Genomic DNA, 23,236 nt, shown 5'->3' with positions numbered 1-23,236 from the left:
AACAAAGTGAATCAGCTATACATATACATATATCCCCATATCCCCTCCCTCTCGCGTCTCCCTCCCACGCTCCCTATCCCACCCCTCTAGGTGGTCACAAAGCACCGAGCTGATCTCCCTGTGCTATGCGGCTGCTTCCTACTAGTTATCTATTTTACATTTGGTAGTGTATATATGTCCATGCCACTCTCTCACTTCTTCCCAGCTTACCCTTCCCACTCCCAGTGTCCTCAAGTCCATAGTTCATTCTCTACGTCTGTGTCTTTATTCCTGTCCTGCCCCTAGGTTCTTCAGAACCATTTTTTTATTTTTAGATTCCATATATATGTGTTAGCATATGGTATTTGTTTTTCTCTTTCTGACTTACTTCACTCTATATAACAGACTCTAAGTCCATCTACCTCACTACAAATAACTAAATTTTGGGTTCTTTTATGGCTGAGTAATATTCCATTGTATATATGTGCCACATCTTCTTTATCCATTCATTTGTCGATGGACACTTAGGTTGCTTCCATGTCCTGGCTATTGCAAATAGAGTTGCAATGAATATTGTGGTACATGACTCTTTGAATTATGATTTTCTCACTTCCTCTAATCTTTAATGACCCTTAGTCAACACTTAATCTAATCCAATTTCCTCCTAGCTTGAATAGATGTAATGCACCCTGGAAAATGTTTTTTATTGGGATTTGTCTAGGGCTTGTCTTCTCTTCTAAGACCCGTGGTCAACTTTTATAATTTCCAGAACATTTAATCCTAGAAAAGTCTGTCTCTTTCTTTTCTTATACAACAATCCAATTTAATAATTTCCCCCATATTTTCTCCCTCCCATTACCAGAGCTATAAAGGCAAAGTGTATATATCCCACATTTGCCAGTATGACTTCTCTATGACTGTTTATTTCTTATAGTCCAAGGTAGGATATTGGTTCTCAAACTTTTCGGTCTCAGACCCCTTTACACTCTTAAAACTTCATGAGGACTCCATATAGGTTCTATCTATCAATATTTACCTCATTAGAAATTCAAACTGAAAAATTTTATTGTATCAATAGTCTTAAGACATTAATTATATTACCAAAAGAGTAATTATTATAATAACAATAAACCCATTATATATTTACATAAATAACAATTCTATGAAAAATAACTATATTTTCCAAAACAAAAACACTTAGTTTGGGGAGGGGCATTGTTTCATATGGTTACAGATATCTTTATTTATTTATTTATTTTTTTGGCCATGCCACATGGCATGTGGGATCTTAGTTCCCAGACCAGGGATTGAACCCACACCCCCTGCTTTAGAAGTGTGGAGTCTTAACCACTGGACCACCAGGTAAGTCCCTTACAGATCTCTTTAATGTCTAGCTTAATAGAAGACAGTTGGATTCTCATATCTGCTTTTGCATTCAATCTGTTGTATTATCACATGTCATGTGGCTTTTGTAAACCTCCACAATATATTCATGAGAAAAAAATTTGAAAGACAAATAATATTAGTATTATTATGAAAACATTTTTGTCCTTGTGCAGCCTCTGAAAAACTATCAAGTTTTCCTAGGGTTCCCCAGACCACTCATTGAGAACCACTGGTCTAGGGAAATCACAGACCAATCTTGATTCGTGCAAATCCCTCACCATCTCTTTGTCTCAGTTTCTACTTGTGAAAAGGAGATGTTTAAACAACCTAACTTCTAAGGTCTTTCCAGATCTACAATTTTCTGATTTAATAAAGATTTTCCATATCTGCTGCCTTCTCTTAACCTAGCATTAGCCCCTTTAAATTTTGAGTTTATGTAAACCCAATTTCATGGAATCCTGTTTAATTTTACTCACTAAACATTTCCTTTGGCAGCTCAGCAAGTTTCATATCCCTTTTCATTCAAGGCTTATAGTCACTTCTGCTAGGAAATCTCTAGGCTCATAAAATCTCAGTCATTTCAGAAGTTAGCTTTTAAAAATAAATTAAAAATAACATAGCAGTTTTAAATGTTCAAGATAACATGTGGGCAGAGCCTGGACAAAGATCATACATTTTTAGTTATAGAATCTGCTTCCATTGCCTGTCTTTTAAATACTGGTGTTCTTCAGAGATTTACCCAGGACTGACTTTTCCTCCCATCCATCACACTCTCATTGGGCAGTCACATTCTTTTTATGGCTTCAGTTTTCATCGACAGGATGATTGCTCTCAAATGTGTATCTCCCGCCTAAATCCATTTCCAGTGCTCCCTGCCTGTACATCCAACTACCAACTGGACATCTCCTCTTAGATGTGCCCAAGCACATCAAACTCAAACTGGACACGTTATCTATCACCAATGACTAGTTACTCCTCCTATGTCTCCAGTCCTAATAACCAGCTTCAGGACTTCCCTGGTGGTCCAGTGGTTAAGACTCCACCTTCCAATACAGGGGGTGTGAGTTTGATCCCTGGTCAGGGAGCTAAGATCCCACATGCCTCATGGCCATAAAAAAAACTAAAACATAAAACAGAAGTAACATTGAAACAATTTCAATAAAGACTTTAAAAATAGTCCACATTAAAAAAAAAAGTCTTAAAAAAAAATAATAATCAGCTTCAGCATTCACTTAGTCTCCCAAATCAGCTATCTGGCCATCACTCAAAGCTCCTCCCCCTTCACCCCCCCATACATCCAATCGAAGCCAAGAACTTCTCTCTGACACCTTCTCTCTTGCCTAGATTATCACATTAACCTAAATGGTTTTACTCGTTCCCTCCAAACTCTTCTGCAATACAGCCAGAGTCATCTTCACACTACGGCTTAGAATCCCGCAATAGCTTTCTTCTGCCCTTAGATCAAGTTTGGACTCTTAAACATGTCATAAACAGGGATCATCAGGCCCCTTTTTAGCCTATTTCCTATCCTGCTTCACCATTTTCTCCTGGATGCAACCACAAAATACATTTTTCAATTTCACATTCTCCTTTAGCTTCAAGTTCCTGGAACACGGTAGGTACTTAATAAATATTTGCTTGATTGAGTTGAATTATAATTATGCAAAATTCGTTGAAAGCTGCAGATATGCCTTTGTGATACAAAGGAAAGAAAAAAGTCAGTAATGGTTCCAGGTTTATGCTGTAAGGGTATATATAATAGCAACACTCTGAAGGGTGATGAATAATTCCACTTTGTTATATCTTAGTTGGGTGGCTGTTCATACATCCACATAGAGAAATGCCTGTCACATGTCAGTGTGATTTGTACTTTGATAATCCTTAAAAGGTTTAGAGTTAAGAAACCTTTATCTAAAGATCTTGTAAGGGCTTTACAAGGAGCTATTGTAATCTATTCTTTAATAATTATCTGCCACTTGCCCCTATTAATAACTATCTTTGAATTTTATCTCTGTATTTTTATTTACATAATTAGTAGTATTAATCCTTCCAAAACTACATACTGAGATTTACATGCTTATCAATAGAGTATATTATATACCTTCTGACAAAATTCTTTATAGAAATCTATTTTTATTTAGATACCTCTGGATTAAATCAGGGTTGTTGCCCCAGAATGAAAGTACCACTGGTACTTAAACTACACATTCATGATTCAATGAATGACTGTCAAAAAAAGGAAACCTCGAAGAAGGAGGAGAAGACCTAAGAGGGGGAGGAGGAGAAAGAGCTGCAGCAGCAACAAATGTCTGAGCCTTCAGGTTGGGATGTTGCCCAACCAAGCCCCGTGACAATCATGAGGCTAACACTGTTTTTCACCTTGTTATCAAACAGAGACTTGTCTATCCTCATGAAGTCTGTCTTTCAAATTCCTCCTGATTAAAAAACAAACAGAAATGAAATAAAGCCCGAAGCCTCCATGCATTCTGTGGTGGAACATTACCTTTCTTCATATGGGATCCATTAAGGCAAACATCCGATATTTGTGGTTAGGCTGTGATTTCCCCATAGCCTGTAATGGTGACCAACACTGGGGAAAAGCTCAAAGTTTCCCTGTGTAGCAATCTTAGGTTTCGTCAACACCCTCAGAGCAAAGAGAAACTAGTTCTGGGCCAACCCAACATCAATAACACTTCCCCTGAAGCTGTAAATAGAAGATAGTTCCTGCTGATACAACATTAAGCCAACACCGAGAGCAGCATGTGTGCTCATCAGTAACGCTGATAGTGACTGCCTACAGCCTGTTGTCAAAAAAAACTAAAAATAAACATCCTCAGATGATGTTTGGTTCCTGCTGAGAGCAATCTCCCAGAGCTAGTTTCTAGTAGTTAGAGACCAAAAGCCCTGCTATTACGTATACACACGTTTTTCAGAGTAAAAATTGATTTAATATGATGATCAGGATATTCATAAGTTACATGAGTATGAGTTTTCCAAGAAGAGGAGAGGAGAAAAGGAGAGGTCTAGGCGTACATGCAAACGGTGTGAAAGTGCACAATGCACGCCAGGCATGGTGAGGTCTAGTGAGGCTGGAGCACATAGTTTCAGGAAGTGGAAGAAAAGCACCTTGAGGTCAGATTGCAAACAATCTTGAATGTCATGCTAAGGACATCCTTTAAGTTCTAGGAAGCCAGCAAGATTTTTTAATCTGGTGATGGCAAAATCAGGCCAATGTTTTAAAAAGAATACCCTGGTGTCAGCATAGAGGATTCTTTTAAGGGGAAACAGGTTTAAAGATATTGCAATAATGTAAGCAAGCAGTGATGAGAGGCTTAACTAAAGCAGTGGCACTGGGAATTAAGTGAAAAGGACAGTAGGCTTTTATGATAAAAACGGGTTTTTGAGGCTATTTTTGGAAAGATTACTCTGTTGCCTTGAGGAGGAGAGACTTAGAAACAGGATGACTACTGAGGATCCTATAGACAAGGCAAGGGATGCTGAAGCCTGAATGAAGAGAGTAGCAGAGTATCTCAGGGGAAAATAATGAGTAGTATTTGAGGATCTCCTAGTCCAGGGCAATGGTCCCCAGACTGGTTCTCTGCCCAGCAGCATCTGCATCAGCAATACCTGGGAGCCTGTTAGACATGCAAACTTTTAGGCCTCACCCCAGGCCTACTGAATCAGAAACTCTAGGGCCTAGGCCCAGCAATTTTCATTTTAACAAGCCCTCCTGGTGGTTCTGATGGGAGGTGAAGTTTCAGAATCACTAGCCTAGGGGCACAAAGGAGAAGGAAGTATCAAAAGCAAGTGAGCTACAATAGGGATTAAGAGGCTAGATGTTGGAGAAAGATGTGCAAATATTTAAAACCTGGGTTCAGGTATTTCCTCTGCATCTTACTGGACTTGTAACAAGTTGTGTGACAACCTCGGGCAGGATACTTCAAATCTTTGAGCCTTAATTGCCTCATCTCCTGATTGGGGGTAATACACTATCGCAAGAATTTAATAAAATAATTCATTGTAAAGTGTTCAGTGCACTCACACGGGCATATAGCAAAAGGTAGTTAACAATTTTAATAAGAACTACATAAAGAGCAATAGTTGTGAGAAAGAAAGTTCTATATTAGACATACAAAATTTGAGGTAACTGTAGTACAACCCAGTGGCAGAATCCAGGAGAAGGCTGAAAGAGTGTGTGGGGACCTCAGAGAGAGATTGAAACTGAAGAACAATATGGGAAGGACACAGAATATAGGCAATAGCTACCACCATGTGAGTGGTCAAGATTATCCAAGGAGAGCACAGGAAGTGAGAAGAGAAAAGGACACCAACACTGAAGAGTAGAACAAAGAATAGTCAGCTTGAAAAGGAGCTTGAGAACAAAAACACAGGAGAAGAGGAGAACCAGGAGCCAGCGAGCTCCCAGAGGCCAAAAGAGGAGTGTCAAGAGAAGTAGGTCAACAGTCCCGAATATCACCAAGTTTAAAAAGATAGGGCTTCCCTGGTGGTGCAAGGCTTCCCTGGTGGCGCAGTGGTTGAGAGTCCGCCTGCCAATGCAGGGGACACAGGTTCATGCCCCAGTCCGGGAAGATCCCACACGCTGCGGAGCGGCTGGGCCCATGAGCCATGGCCACTGAGCCTGCGTGTCCGGAGCCTGTGCTCTGCAACAGGAGAGGCCACAGCAGTGAGAGGCCCACGTACCGCAAAAAAAAAAAAAAAAAAAAAAAGAGCGATGATAGTAGAAGATAGATGTTAGATAGATAGATAGAAAAAAAGGAAGAAAGGGGTAGAGAGAGAGAGAAAAAAGAAAGAAAGAAAGAAAAAGGAAGGAAGGAAGAAAGAGAGATGAGAGAGAGAAAGAAAGAAAGAAAAAGGAAGGAAGGAAGAAAGAGACGAGAGAGAGAGCGAGAGAGAGAGAAAGAAAGAAAGAAAGAAAGCAAGCAAAAGGAAGGGAGAGAGGGAGGGAGAGAAAGAACGAGAGAGAGAGGGAGGCAGAGACATAAAGACAGAAAGAAATAAAGAAGAAAGAACGAAAGAAAGAAAGGAAGGAAGGAAGAAAAGAAAGAAAAGAAAAGAAAAGAAAGGGAGAGAGAAAGAAAAGAAAGAGAGAGAGAAAGAAAGAAAGAGAGAGGGAGGGCTATTGCTTTGGGCAGTTATGAGGTTATTGCAAACTTCTGAGAAGGCATTTCTTTTTGAACAGTGGAAGCAGAGGACTGACCCTAATAGGCTGAAAAGAGAAATCAAGGTAAGGATCAAAAACTGACCTTGAAAAATTAAGTTGTGATGGAAAGAAGAAAAACGGGGTGCCAAAATCAGTGGAGGTCAGAACATGAACAATATCTTTAAGGAAACAGGATGATGACAGAGTTGCAGGCTGAAGGAAGGAGCCAGTGACGAAGAATAAGGAGCAAGCAGGGAAGGAAAAGGGATGGGAACAGGTAGAATCTTTAGCATTGAAAAAGAGCAAGAGGAATTTTTCTCTGAATCAGGAAAAAGACTGAGTAAAGTTATAGCTTGGGGATGAAGGAGGAAGATGGGGAAAAGGGTAAGGTGATAGTGTGCATCTCTGAGGGCCTCTTTTTTTAGAGAAATAGCAGATGAATTTAGCTCCAAGAGTAAAGAAGATTCATGGCAAGGTTGAGGACTTGAGGAAAGGGCAAAGATTTAGAACACCTGTTATAAGGATGGAAAAAGCAAAATAAGAATGAGAGGGACATTGATGCAGCACTGAGGGTTAGCGCTGACTTAGGAAAGCATGGATTCATTGTGGTGCTAAATTCAATAATGGGTGATCATCTCCAGCAATGCAAGTGAACAGACTAAACGGATAGTAATGAGACTGATGATGATTTTCACAAAACAACAATATCAACAATCACTGGCATGTGCCAAGTAATTCAGGAACTCATCCTGAGCCAGTGCTGTGTAGGGAATGACCTTCCTTCATAGTCAGACCTCCTAGGTTTAAATCCTAGCTATTCTATCTCAAGCTATGTGACCTTGGGAAAGTTACTCAACCTCTCTGTTTCAGTTCTGTTATCTTTAAAATGGGCATAAAAATAATAGTACCTACTTTGTAGGGCTGTTGTGATGATTAAATCAGTTCATTCATGTATAGCATTTAGACCAGTACTGGACACACAATAAGCATTTGTTACATGTTAGTTATACTCACCACTACTGAGTTGAGGCTAAGTTGAGGATAACAGGAGTTCAAAGGTTAATAAATATCACAACTCTCAGCACATAACCAAGAGTAAAATCACCCCTGAGAAGTTTCCATATAACCATAGTACTATCAAGAGATAAAAAATACTCTCAGCCACCAACCGTACCTATGACAGACATCCTTTTTCTGAAATTGTTGAAATCCAAAAAGGCAAGCAATTGATAAGTAACTAGTGTTCCCAATTCTTCTATTGTTATTGTCTCTGGGGTCCGAGACTTAAAAATGAACCCCAAATTCTTTGCAGCAGTCACTAGAGCCCCTTCATCAGGTGATTGAACTTGGTAAATCAGCTCTCCTAAAAGGAAAAGAAACAGGTGGATTAAATAACAACAAAAAAAGGCAAAGAAACAAAGGTATTAATACTGAGAATAATAACATTCGTAGAACACCAATGCCAATTCCAACTCATTCTATGACACCCAACCCAAGTGTCAGCTCTAGAAATCAGACCTTTTCCACTCACCAACCAGGTGACCAGGTGCCTGTACTGTGGATCCACAGGACACAATGTATACCACCCCTTACCACCATCTTACAGGAAAAGATACCACCATCTTACAGGAAAAGGCTCATTCCTGAGCCTGCCTCCCTACTATGCTGCAAGTTTCTTAGGGCAGAGACCACACCTTTGTATTTTCAGTGACTAGAAATGTGCCATGAAAGCTTCACAAACTAAAACACTTTATATATTAATGCACATAATCCTCATGGCAATGAGGTAGGGATTATTAAAATTATTACAGGCATACCTCGGAGATATTGCAGATTTGGTTCCAGACCACTGCAATAAAGCAAATATCACAATAAAGCGAGTCACACGAATTTTGTTGGTTCCTCAGTGCATATAAAAGTTACGTTAACATTATACAGTAGCCTATTATATGTGCAATAGCATTATATATAAGAATGTACATACTTAATTAAAAAATACTTTATTGTGAGAAAATGTTAAGCATCATCTGAGCCTTCAGTGAGTCATAATCTTTTTGCAATAGTAACATCAAAGATCACTGATCACCATGATCACCATGACAAATATAATAATAATGAAAAAGTTTAAAATATTGTAAGAATTACCAAAATGTGACATAGTGACACAAAGTGAGCAAATGCTGTTGGAAAAATGGTGCCAACAGACTTGCTCGATGCAGGGTTGCCACAAACCTTCAATTTGTGGAGAACACAGTATATGTGAAGGTAATAAAATGAGGTATGCCTGTATTTCCATTTTATACTGGTAAAAACTATGACTGAAAATACTATGTGATTTTTGCAAGATCACACAGCCAGAGTGACAGAGCAGACATTCCAAATTCCTCTTCAGTCTGCTACTAATGACCATTTTATGAGAATGCATACAAGAAATCCCTTGAAATGTAAGGAATCAAACCAGGATGTTAATGATTGGTATCTGGTATTGTGTATGTGTTGGAGTGAGGGTGAGAGGGGAGAAGAGAGGAAAAGAATGAAATGGGGGGAAAAAAACATGAAAATACACTTTAAAACCAGCATGAATAAAGTAAGTCTTTCTATATAAAATTGTACTACCTTTGTATGTAAAAATAAATTAGAAAAAGTAGGCAGAGCTAGATCCATATTTACTGATTTATAGTAATGTCCAAGATAAATTGTTCAGAAAACTAGTTGCATATTAATCTATATGATTCCTTTTTTAAAAAAACAAACCACCTACACATCTACATATATTCATATATATATGAGCAAATTGAAAGTGTGAAAGTATGCACACCAAATGTTAACATTGGTTACCCCTGTAGAGGTGGAATTAAAATCAGGAAGAAATTATTAGCTCTGCCTTCATAAATCTTTGTATTGTACGGTTTCACTTGCTACAATAGGCATAAATTAATTTTCGAAATTCCAAAAAGAGAAAAAGTTAAAGCAATTTCTTGATCTACCCGTGAAATGATATGATAACTCCCATTTCTGGCAACACTGTGGAGTAGGTGCCAGGATCAACCTCCCCTGTTGCAAAGAGCTACATATTCCGTAAAGACAAAATATTTAAATATTTTTGAATGCACCGAGGACTGGCTAGAAAGCAGTCATTGTTCAGGTCAAAGACTGAAAAAAAAAAAAAAAAAGGAATAAATGAAGAGCATTTTCTAAACCAAGAGGACTTGCTCATTGGTTTCCAGTCTCTTAAGCCTTTGGTTAGAAAAGACACAGGCCAGGGAAAGAAGTCTAATGGGAGACCATCTCTTAAAACTGAGCCCCCAGAAAGGATACTCTCTCAGTATAAAGGTAAACTGAAAAATCAGTGCCCCCTTTAAGAGTCATGTACCACAATGTTCATTGCAGCTCTATTTACAACAGCCAGGACATGGAAGCAATCTAAATGTCCATCAACAGAGGAATGGATAAAGAAGATGTGGCACATATATACAATGGAATATTACTCAGCCATAAAGAGAAACGAAATTGAGTTATTTGTAGTGAGGTGGATGGACCTAGAGTCTGTCATACAGAGTGAAGTAAGTGAGAAAGAGAAAAACAAATACCATATGCTAACACACATATATATGGAATCTAAAAAAAAAAATGGCTCTGAAGAACCTAGGAGCAGGACAGGAATAAAGACGCAGACGTAGAGAATGGACTTGAGGACACAGGGAGGGGAAAGGGTAAGCTGGGACAAAGTGAGAGAGTGGCATGGACTTATATATACTACCAAATGTAAAATAGATGGCTAGTGGGAAGCAGCCACATAGCACAGGGAGATCAGCTCAGTGCTCTGTGACCACCTAGAGCTGTGGGATAGGGAGGGTGCGAGGGAGATGCAAGAGGGAGGGGATATGGGGATATATATACGTATATGTATAGCTGATTCACTTTGTTATAAAGCAGAAACTAACACACCGCTGTAAAGCAACTATACTCCAATAAAGATGTTTAAAAAAAAGAAGAAGAATGAATATTGTCAGTAAACTAGAAATCTGAGAAATGTCTGAAAGATAAAAAGTAGATTTGATAAATGAAGAAATAAGAAAGGAGAAAAACACAGCTCAAAGCATTTGAAAAAGAAAATTAATACAGAGGTCAGAGCAACCCCCAAAGAGTCTCCAAATCAGAGTCAACAAATGAGAAAAGCAGAAGTGGTCTTGGAAGCACCATGAATAAAATTATTTGAAGAATTCATTCAGCTCTCCCAGACCATTTGGGCTCCTCCTCCTGCCAGCTTACTCCGAACAGCAGGCTGCAGTGACATTTGCCCCAGGATGAAACCTTGAAAATGTTCTTCTACACAAAGTACACAATCCACCTAAGGAAACTTTTAAAATTTGAATGCTGGGGCTGGAGACCAAAGCTGAAAACAGCCAGAAGTAGCTTTAGAATTCCACAGGGATAAGAGAAATAAATTAATGAGAGAAAGGAACTCCATGACTCTGATATTTTCTTCCAGCCCAGACCTTAAGTATAACTTTGTCTCACATTAGGGTTCTGGCACAGACTCCTAGCACTAGATCTGAAAAAGTAAGATAGCTAAACCGAGGTATCATATGAATTCTAGGAGAGGGGAACCCCATACCCAGAAGATGATCTATGTATTGTGCCTTTCCCCCACAATCTTGGAAGACAGGCCACTGTAATCAGAACCTACGTTCACCAAGAGGCAAACAGGGATTCTCAAACACAAGTAGGAACAGGCAACCACAAACCATGAAACGTTGGAGGACAACATGAAAGTTAGACACACAACTCAAAACACGACATTCCGTAAAATGAAACATAATAGAGGAAACAAAAGATTTCAAATTAAGAATAATTAATATCCTCAAAGAGATCTAAGAAAATATCATGATATTGAAATAAAAACAAATCGCTATTAAAATAAAATAGAGCTTTAAAAATGAAATAAACTCAAAGTCAGAGATAAAAGAAATTTACTTGAAGGCATTGTGCTATCCTCAGATACATTAGTATTATAAATACCAGTTTAAGTTATAAATATAATTATGTGAATCCTCACAGCAATTAAAATCAGAGGAATGAGTTAGTCCAGCATCATCAAGGACAAAACTATGGCTTGAATGCAGTCCCAACAAAGAAAAAAAGAAGAAAAATATATAGAGAGAGAAAGAAAACATATATTCAAATGTACATATGCACAGACATATACACACATACATACATATATCACACATATACATATATACAGTCTGCAGACTATATATATTTCACTTTTGAGTTGAAATTACTTGAGTGGTAATTTTCACCCAACAGGTGATAGTAGAAAGAAATAAAACTTGTAAATGGAATAGACTGGGCCCAAATGGAGCGAGAAGCCAATTCACCGTCCATTGTCTACCTGCCTCATTGCTTCAATATTAAAGCGGCCCAGGTGATTTTGTTCTCTTCTGTGAACCCTGAGCTCTGAACAACCATCCTGGTAGTGTGGAACTTGTTCATAATGGGGACTAAACACAAGTATTCTATCAGTGTAAATCTGTCGCATTACTGGGAAAATTCATTCTAAGCATACGCCTGATGGCTATCCGCATCTATTAGATGGGCATGTTAATAACAAGAGCTAAGTGGCTCAAGAGTGTTTCTCTGATTGTCCTGCCTACCAGGAAGCTCACAGTCAAATACGGTGCTCAATCATAAAAGATATTTCATCCCCTTTAACTGACATATCTAGGCCCTCATCTTTTTGTTGTTCCTATTTCTTTTCTTTTTCTTTTCCTTTAAGTCTCTCCATATCTTTTGGAAAACATTCAGAATATAAATAAATACAAAGAACCGTTAGTGATAGGTAAACCCCTCATGCAATGCTATATTCTGAATTAGAAAATCCTTCCAATACAAAGAACCGTTAGTGATAGGTAAACCCCTCATGCAATGCTATATTCTGAATGAGAAAATCCTTCCAATTCCAAACATTTTTAATAAAAATATCAATACTGATTTAAAAAACAAGGCTCACTACTCAGACACACTTTGCACTTACCTGCACTATTTTCCTCTGACATTACGGTGTGGCAGAGTGCAAGTACCCTAAGGAATTCATGCACTTTGGGATCACCCATTTTAATGGATTCCATCAGATGGTGGTCAAAAAACTGCAATGTTCTGTCAGCTTGGGGGTTGACTGAGAAACCCACAGCCTCTTTTTTCTATAGGAGAACAACAACAACAACGAAACTGTAGACTTCATTCCAACAACAATCTTTTGAAATTCAAAAACACTTCTTCTAAGTATTTTTAGTGCTTGTATGATTTCTCAGCCTCAAAAGCCTGGCACTAAAATGACTTTCTGTTCCCTCATTACCGTTAAATATTATCTTCTCATTTCAGAGCTATGTAAACCTTCATCACCAGAGCAGTAAACCTTCCAAAAGCATATGGGAAAGAAAAATATCCAATGGATGTACAGATTCTCAAATGTTTACTTCAACTCCAAAATACAAAGAAGCCCTGAAAACTGAAAGTTTTCTTCAAAACTTACTTGACGGCAAAACCTGACCTGACTTGAACTCATGTTGGCAGCAATATCTGACCTGGAATGGAATGTGCCTAATTATAGACTTTTAAAAGTCTACTTAGTGTGAATTAGTATTTTCTGTTATAAAAATATTTATGTGTTTGATTACAGGGTACTTTCTCTGATCTCACTAGAGTTACTGCGTAATATAATGACAGAATTAAAATCAGGATCTTGAGATATTTGTACTCACGTGTTCACTGCAGCATTATTCACAATAGCCAAGAGGTAGAAACAACATAAATGTCCATCAACAGATAAATAAAGAATATGTGGTTATATATATACAATGGAATATTATTCAGCCATTTATAAAAAGAAATCCTATCTTTATGCTATGACATGAATGAACCTCGAGGGCATTATGCTAAGTGAAATAAACCACTCACAAAAGAACAAATATTGCATGACTCCATTTATATGAGGTATCTAAAGTAGAATTCACAGAAACTGAGTGTAGAATGGTAGTTTCCAGGGACTAGAAGAATGGGGAAGTGGGGAATTGCAGTTCAATGAGAATTACAGAGTTTCAGACATGCAAGGTGAAAAAATGCTGGGATCTGCAGTACAACATTGTGCTCATTGTTAATAATAGTTTACTGTCCACTTAAAAATTTGTTGACTAAAAAAAAAACAAGATGAAAGAAATAGGGTTCAATAAAGAACAGAACAAAATAGTAGACAATTCAATACTAAATTAGATCTCTGTTAATTCACTGACTTCTGAAAAGCACAAAACGTACTTCTAACTTTTAAAAGTTTATTATTCAAAGCACTAGACCTGTGATCATGTCTTTGCAAGGGCAGTTAATGGGAAAATACTTTTAATATACACTCTGTCTTGAAGACTGCAGAATATTTTAAATATAATACTTATATATCCAAGTATATGAGAAGACATACCAGTATACAAGATACTCCATTAGTTGTGTTTATCCCAGAATCATAGAGACTTATTTAATCACAGATTGTTTTGTTCATGTAATAAAGTTTGAAAACAACCACACATAAGGGGGAAAAAATGATCAACTCACTAATAAGTAGTAAAATACACACTGGATTTAGACTTCCCTAAACCCCACCCAGGGAAGAAACTATGACTTAAAGAGATTACAGCCTGTCAAACTGTCATTCAAATATAAAGTCAACAGATAGTTCTGAACAGGTATTTTTCATGAACCCATCTTGAAACTAGAGGATACTTCAGCCAAATAAGAGATAACTGGAAAAACAGTGGGAAAGGGAGCAGTTAGTGGTAAGCACCAAATCTCTCTAACTGAAGAACTAAATATAAAAGAAATAGCTTAGGATGGCAAAACAAAATGTATATATTATATACATCGACTATGTAGAAAAGACTGATAAAAATTAGGAGAAGATGCTGATTTCCTCATTTTAGTATCTGAAGGTCAGAAGATATCATTTAAAAACTCAAATCAACTAAGAGAAATCTATGTATATTTAAGATGAAGAAGCATCATTAATACAAGTAGTAGGAAAATATGAGGGAAAGAAGGATAAATATAATAATTTTACCATTTTTCATATTAGGAAATTGATAGACACTGCTTATGAAAAAAGAATTGAGTATTGTATAAACTCTTGAAAGTATACAGTAGAGAAACAATAAAATACCTTCCTAAATATTACAAGAGAAGCACACACACAGAGCAGAGTCCATACAGAGAATTATTAAAAATTATAAAGGCACAAAGTATAACCTAAAATATTTAACAGAGCCAATGTAGATGGCCCAAACTCACTTATTAAAAAATTGGCTGCAAAGCAAAATCCAACCCTCTGCTATACATAAGACACACCTAAAACAAAGTTATTTAGGAATATTGAAAATAAGAGGTGGGTAAATGCAAATCAAAAGAAACCAGGAGACATGACCTTGATATTAAATAAGGTTGAATCCAGGCCAAGGAGAATTAAATGAGTCAAAGAAGAGCACATTCATAATAAAAATATAACCACTGTGAACATCAATGCACCTCAAGATAGCATCAATACTCATAAAATGAAGACTTCAGGCTATATAGGAGCTAGAGAGAGAGAGAAATTATCAGAACACTTTAGTTAACCTCTTTAATCCAAACAGATAATATAGATAAAAGATAAATAATGAAACAGAAGACCTAAATAATATAATTAATAAGGTAGAACTAAAATGACACACAGCTAATTTTATACCTTGACAACAGAATATACATAAGCTTTCTTTTTAAGGACCCTGGAACACAGACAATAATTGCTCATATTACGCCACAAAGAAAACCCAAATAAAGTCCAAAAAAGTAGAAATAATACAAATCTATTCTTCTTGTTTCATTTTGTTTTGTTTTGTTTTTATAGTTAATAATACTTTATTTTATATTTAAAAGTTGCTAAGGGAATAGAATTTCAAAACTTCCATCACAAGAAAAAATAACTTGTAATTTCAGTAGTGATGGATTTTTTGTTTTTTTGAATTTTATTTATTTTTTTATACAGCAGGTTCTTATTGGTTATCCATTTTATACACATTAGTGTATATACAAATCTATTCTTTTATTAAAAGTACAATAAAGGTTGGGGGAGAGTCCCAACCACTTCGAAATTTTAAAGTTCTTCCTTAAAAACTCATGGTTCAATGTGGATATTCAAATTGACATAACAAAAATAAAGATACTTTAATGCACTACAGGCCAAAATCCATGTAATTAAAACTAAAGCAGTGTTCAGAGGGAAATTAATAACCACAAATACTTGTATAAAAAAAGGAAAGAGGGACTTCCCTGGTGGTCCAGTGGTTGAGAATCCGCCTTCCAGTGCAGGGGACGTGGCTTCAATCCCTGGTTGGAGAACTAAGATCCCACATGTTGTGGGGCAACTAAGCCCACACTCTGCAACTAGAGAGCCCACGCACTGCAACTACTGAGCCCATGTGCTCTGGTGCCCACGTGCCACAACTAGAGAGAAGCCTGCGTGACACAACAAAAGATCCTGCGTGCTGCAACTAAGACCCAATGCAGCCATAAATAAATATTTTTTAAAACACGAAAGAACAAAATTTTTTTTTATTTTATTGAAGTATATAGTTGATTTACAATGTTGCAGTTAATTTCTGTTGCACAGCAAAGTGACTTTTTACATAGTCTTGTCAAAAATCAAAAACTTTGATAAAACATTGTGTTGGTGAAGGTAGGAGAAAGTAAGCACTCTTATACATTGCTTGTGACAGGGTAAATTGATGTGAATTCTAAAGAGGACAATTTGGCAATATTTATCAAATTATAAATGCACATATATTTTGATTGAGCAGTTCCATTTCTAGAAATGGAACTTGTTAGAGAATATAGGATCCATGTGATATAACGTATACACCGTTATTTATTATTATTATTTTTTTGTGGTACGCGGGCCTCTCACTGTTGTGGCCTCTCCCGTTGCGGAGCACAGGCTCCGGACGCGCAGGCTCAGCGGCCATGGCTCACGGGCCCAGCTGCTCCGTGGCATGTGGGATCCTCCTGGACCGGGGTACAAACCCGTGTCCCCTGCATCGGCAGGCAGACTCTCAACCACTGTGCCACCAGGGAAGCCCTACACTGTTATTTTTGCTGCATTTTCTTTACAAGCAAAATATTGAAAATATTCTGAATGTCCATTCCTGTCTCCTTACATAAATTAAGGAACATTGGTATAACAGACTATTATTCACTGTAAAGAGAAAAAGGGAGCACTTTTTTTTCACTGATATAGAAAGATCTTGATCATTGTTGAGGAAGAAAGTTAAGAACAGTATGTATAGTTCACTACCAACTATGTAAAAAATGGAGAAATATATTTGCTTGTATGTAATAAATACCTCTAAAAGAGAAAAAAAACCAGGGAACTCTGTGGTTGGGAAACCTGGACGAGAAGGAATTTTGAACCATATGAATCTATTTTTTTAATGTTACATATTAGGTATCTCATCTGGTCATAGTGGAAATCAGGCGTCTAGGAACTCATCATTTTTAAAAAGTACATACAATTTGAAATTAAAAGTAAGAATGAATTTTATCACCTCCACACCTTAGTCATGTCTGTTTTCTGACCCAGGACATCATGTACTTCGCCTGAAAAAACAAAAATTGAGAATTAAAAATAAATGAAATTGAAACTAGATTTAGTCATTTAGTTTTAAGAAATACACTTGTGTATTAAAGCACTACTACTAGATGACATTATGAGTTCAAACCTAGACATTTTAAGGAGTGTTTTCAAACTGTAACGGTAGATATGGCAATTAACACAGAAAGATACTCATGTTTGCCCAAGATAGAACTAAAATGCAGTACACATTAAAACAAAATAAGATCCCAATCATGTTTATCTGTAAATTTTATCATTCTGTTGTTACATTATCTATGATGTTTGCAAGAGACAAATTTTGTTTTTCACTTTATACCCACTGTTGGGGAATCCAAAATGATATCCAAGACAGACCAATTCTCATCTTGATGAGTACATCTTTGTCTATCTTGGTTTGGGCCAGAGCCATCTTTAATATCTATAATGGCAAGGTCAAATTAGCAAGTAAACATGAAACCATGTCAGAGCCTTCTGCAGTCAGAAAACATAGCCACCTATGTGCCAAACATTTAAAAATAACTATTCTTAGTATAAAGCCGATATGTGCTTATTACAAATATATTGGAAAATATAGGCGTTTTAAAAACAGGAACGAAAACCTGTAAAAAAAATGAAACAAAACAAACAAACAAACAAACAGATTTTCATTCCTGTTTTATAGAGGACAGGACTGAAGAACAGAATTCAAAGTGACATGATTCAACTAAAACTAAAAAGTCAGCATAGTAGGTTTTTTAATTCAAATCTATTTTCATTATACAATACTGTGACCCAAAAACCACTTGATAAAGAGTTACTGGTTGTTTTTCTGGGGCTCAGGTCTAAATCTAGAATACTGTGAGGCTGCTGTGTGGGAAGAGTCCCTGAGCTAGAGAGTGAACCTAGCCCAGCATCTGGAATTTAAATCCCAAACTCACCACGGTTATGTGCCAGTCATTGCCCTTTATGCTGTAACTCTGATAAATGTTAAAAGCAAAATAAAACTGTCTTTGTGTAAAATGGTCCTCCCAAAGAAAGCCTCTTCACAAGGCTGGTGATGAAAGTGAAGAAAAATGGAAGAAGTCTAAGAAAATAATAGTTCTGAGAAAGAAAATAGAAGCTTTAGATAAATCAGAGTAGAATATCAAATTTTCCCAAGGCCTGGATCTATGATATAAACAAGGCCAACTGTATGGGGGGTAAAAAGTGATTCTGGAACATTCTTTGAGTGCTTTAGTAATAGTAAATGTATTATAAATTAGAATGGCTATATAAATTTAAGGGTCTAAAGGGGTTACTTAAATCTTTCAGTTACTTTCCTGCTTTTTATGAGGGAAATCACAAGCTATCATGGGATTTGTAAATTTGAAGATTTGCAAAGATCTTGGGATATATACTTTGTGAAAAGCAAGGGACTTCTCTAAAAATCACCCTGTGACAAACATATCTACAAATAAATCTTGGTCCACGTGTCTGATAATTTCTTTAGGGTCATTTCCTGGAAGGGATATTATTATAATTATTATATTATCAATAAGTGCCATGGCAAAAGAATCCAAAAGGTCTACAAAATTCCAAATATCGCCAATACTCTAACAGAAATTTTCTCATTTAAACTGCTCTTTGGGTTGTATATTTTGAAAGCCTCTGAAAATAAGATCAAAAGAATAAATTTTAAGAAAAGGTTCTATTTTATTTATCATCTTAATAAGAGTGATATCAGAAATGCACAATGTAACTGAGGGCTTGTGGAAGTCCAGTTTGAAAAATCATCTGGTCCACTACCAGAGAAGGGTGGGGCAGGACAAGGGCAGGGCAGAAGAGAGGTGAGGAAACCATGGCGACCATGGGTTATGGGGGTGGGATAGCAGAGGGAGGTCAACAGGTAGGAAAGTATGAAAATCAACTTCCTGTATTTCTTAGTTTTGTTCGGGGTCAAATCTTACTTTAAAATATTTGGCAATGTGTGAAGTTTCCCATCAGGAGACAAAGGAAAGTTTTCCCTCTCTTTCTCAGATTTCCTTTATTTCCTGAGATTTCTGTATTGAGAAACTGTACACTCAGAGTCCAGTGAAGTGAGATTGGGAGTCCGGAGGAACCCGACAGCACCCTTCCGGGAAGCTTCCGTGCTCTCAACAGAAGGAACTGTCTGCTAACTAGCCAAAGTCGGGGTGACAAGGGTCACATATTACTAGAATGCCTGAAAATCCAAAACAGAGCAGGTATCCTAAAAGAAGCATACAAATAGCAACTGGATATTGATGAAACAGTTGGACCACTCAGAGTAGCCCTATAGTGTGAATTCTCAGGAATGAATTGTAAATTCTTATGAATACAGACACTAACATCATTTCCAGAGCTGCTAGGAAGCAAGTATAAAATATTGCTTTTTACTGAGATAAATCAGGCTATGAAGAACTTGTCCTCCCTGGGATATGGGTCTATCAAGCACCACCGAACAGATCACACAGTTGGTGCACTGAAAGGAACCTTAGAGAGTATCACGTCTAACCCCCATCTATGAATCGTAACAGATTTAAAGTATCATCTGAATTATTCAACATTCATCCAACAAATATTTAGCAAGTGTTTATTATGTGCCAAGCACTATGTTATTAGATGCTGGTGGTGCCCATATTCATCAGAAAAACAGAGATTTTTTAATTAAAAAATAAAAGTGTTGCTTATTTTTTTTAAGGACTGTTAACAATATCAGGAAAAAGGAACTGTTTCCCTTACCGTAGATTCTCCCATTAATGGAACATTTTTTAAAAGTCATGATGTTTTCAGTGAGGGTACCCGTTTTGTCAGAGAAAACATATTCAATCTGGCCTAGTTCCTCATTGAGCGTGGTCGTCCGAGCTTGAGCAGGTGTTGCCTTCCCAGAGTAATACATCTTCCGATCCCAGTTTATAAAATAACTGTGTCCCAGACGAATTACTTCCACACTTTCATCATTAAAATGGAAAAAAAAGAGAAATACTCCATCAATTTCAGAAGATACAAAGCTTTGCCAAAGCAAGAAGTCTGCCAAAGTCTTCAGAGTTTAGAAGAAAATGTGGATGCTCTGTCTCCAGGTTTTAGGGACCTTCAGAGGCATCTCAGCAGAGTCTGTTCATAAAATGTTCTAAGTCATTTGCTTGTAGCACCTTGAAACAATGAGCTGGCTTTGCATAAAGCCTTAGGGAATGTTCCATGCTTCTCTACTTACATTAAACAGGCCTAGTAGAGATTTCTTGTATAGCATTTTAGTTGTTTGATGTCGCTTCACTTTGCCAAAAGAGGTAGAAAGGAGTATCTCCATGAAGCACTAAGCAAACCATAATAGCTATTGAGTAAAAACAGGTTGTGTTGTCATATTACTTTGCCCATTGAAAAGAGCACTGTCTCATGATCTAGTGGTGATTTATGATTTTCCAGCTCTAGAAGTGGAATTTCTGAAGCCAAGGGTATAATCGTTTTCAGTCTTTGTACACAAGGCCAAATCAACTTCCAAAAAAGTTACAACAATGTAAGTTTCTACCATTAGATTACTGAAAATTATCTTTTAGTCTATGCCAAGTCAAATGGCATCTCATTACTGTTGACTGCATTTCTTTTCTTATCAGTGAGTTGAATTTATTTTTTCAAATTTTATTGGCCAGCTATATTTCTTCTCAGAATTATCTAATTGCATTACCTGCCTATTTCATATTTTCTATTCAGGTATTAGTGTATTTCTTATTGATTTGTAAAAACTGTAGAGATATATATATATATAGCATATGTATCTATATACATTATGCCAATAGTTACCCAGTTTATCATTCATCTTTTAATTTTGTTTCCACTATTTTTGACACAAAGAAGTTTTCTCTGTTTAATCAATCAAATTTATCAATAGTTTATAGTTTCTGTTTATAGTTTCTTTTCAGGGAGCTTTGCTTAAGCCTTCCCTATGGCAAGATTATATATATACAGATATCTATACTTTTCTTCTAGTTCTTTGTTGGTATTTTCCCCACGTTTAATTATTTATTGCAATTAGAATTTTCTGAAGGATGTGCATAGTGAAGCTAATTTCAATTTTTACAAAGTTTATTCATCACCATTTGAACATTGAATCCTTTCCCCTACTGTGTTGAGATGCTTCCATGTCACATATAAATTATTTCTTCAGTAGAATCTGTTTTAGGCATTTCAATTTTGTTCCTTAATGTGTTAATTAATGTACCTCTTGTTTTCATTATTGTAGCTTTATAAAATTTGGCATACCTGGAAAGAGGTAAGAACATCTTTATTCTCTTCTTTTTCAAAAATTCTTAGCTGTAATCACTCATTTATTCCTCTTGATAGAATCAATGTATTCATCAAATAAACTTTAGAATCAATCTATCAACTTTCTCATAAAACTTATTTGGAATTTTTATTAAAGTTATATTAACCTCTTAATTATTTGAAAAGAATGGATATTTTATAACATTTAAACACAACTTCAAGAAAAAGGATAAATCTCCCCAGGAATTCAATTTTGAAAAAGTACTTCTATTGGTAAAGAGTTTAGTTTTGTTTTATTTCGCTCTGTTTTTCACATAGGTCCACACCATAGCTTGACAGATTTGTTCCTGGACATTGTATCTTTTTATTGATGGGAAAATTTTTTAGTTGCTTTTGGCTTAAAGGAAAGTGTGTTTTTTTTTTTTTTTTTTTAGATGTTGTGGGTAGGAGTCTATTAATTAATTAATTTATTCTTGCTGTGTTGGGTCTTCGTTTCTGTGCGAGGGCTTTGTCTAGTTCTGGCAAGTGGGGGCCACTCTTCATCGCGGTGCGCGGGCCTCTCACTATCGCGGCCTCTCTTGTTGCGGAGCACAGGCTCCAGACGCGCAGGCTCAGTAGTTGTGGCTCACGGGCCTAGTTGCTCCATGGCATGTGGGATCCTCCCAGACCAGGGCTCGAACCCGTGTCCCCTGCATTAGCAGGCAGATTCTCAACTACTGCGCCACCAGGGAAGCCCCAGTAAGTGTTTTTAATACTAAAAGCTTTTCTTAATATTAAAAAAAAGTGATTATGTTACAAAATACAACATTGCACTGAATTATCTTACTAAGAGTTTTACAGTTATTCTTTTGGATTTTCTAGGTTTATAATCACATTGTCTCTGCTCTTCCTTTCTAAGAGATTTTTTTCAGTTTCATGTCTCATTTTGTTCATAAATATTTTAGTTGCATGTGTTAGCACATTAACAAGAAGATCAAGAACAGTATAAAATAGTAATAATAAAGCAGGGACCCATAGCTTATTTCTGATGTTAATGGGAATTAAGCTTAGGTTTTCTCATCTGTAAATTGAGAAAGTTGACAGCAGCCTGATTATGCTAACTCTGAACATTTGTCTCCTTAAAGACAAAAGATGACACCCAAGTCCTTTCTGGGCACTAAATCCTATGCTTCTAGTTCTGTAAGTACATGACACATCTATATTTCCCTCCCCAGCAATGGTAGGGTGTCAGTTCGTTTTCTAACTATTTAAATGGTAACACTTGTTTTCACGCAAAGTAAAAAATCACACTATGACTCTGTAGAATCATAAGACATAAAAATGAATGTCATATTCTGCATGTATTTATTTATACCTTATCTTATCATGATTCATTCTTCATATCATTCCCACCCCACTTCCTTGTAAGTTCCTTGATGGCTGTTCTAATTCAGCTTTGTTCTTCCTATTCCATTCACTGAGAAAGCATTAGCACTTACCATGGACCAGGCAGAGTGCCTTACCTGTCACAAGCAGTCAGTTAGTGTTGAATGAGAAATCTGACCCTCTATTCCCTAATTTCACCAAGAAGGACAATAAGACATAGAGAGGTTAAGTGACTAACCCAAGGTCACACAAATAATTAACCACAGAACCAAGACTAGAATTCAGGCATTTGGTAATGTCAATGAAGACCTGACCTTAAGAATGCCATAAAAATGGCATTATGCAGGTAACTGATCAATCACTTGAAGCTTTCATTTATCTAAAAGTAAAGTATCTCCCTAAAAATCTAAGCAAAA

At 36.7% G+C, this 23,236-nt stretch overlaps 1 protein-coding gene across 5 annotated transcripts in view; it reads right to left on the bottom strand.

Moving 5' to 3' along the window:
* The window catches only part of ATP8B4 (ATPase phospholipid transporting 8B4 (putative)), a 258,608-nt gene that overhangs the window by 70,218 nt on the left and 165,154 nt on the right, over positions 1 to 23,236 (bottom strand). For all 5 annotated transcript variants that reach the window (XM_049706046.1, XM_049706047.1, XM_049706044.1 and 2 more), the window contains 4 exons: positions 19,938 to 20,146; positions 17,160 to 17,203; positions 12,567 to 12,732; positions 7,701 to 7,889 (listed from right to left, as the gene is read on the bottom strand). In XM_049706046.1, coding sequence (XP_049562003.1) covers positions 7,701 to 7,889; positions 12,567 to 12,732; positions 17,160 to 17,203; positions 19,938 to 20,146 — 608 coding nt within the window. The remainder of the gene's footprint in view (positions 1 to 7,700; positions 7,890 to 12,566; positions 12,733 to 17,159; positions 17,204 to 19,937; positions 20,147 to 23,236) is intronic.

The sequence above is a fragment of the Orcinus orca genome, chromosome 2, assembly GCF_937001465.1.
Source record: "Orcinus orca chromosome 2, mOrcOrc1.1, whole genome shotgun sequence".
Classification (NCBI taxonomy): Eukaryota; Metazoa; Chordata; class Mammalia; order Artiodactyla; family Delphinidae; genus Orcinus; species Orcinus orca.
Note: the sequence above shows the minus strand (reverse complement) of the source record. Positions and strands in the feature narration are given on the sequence as shown.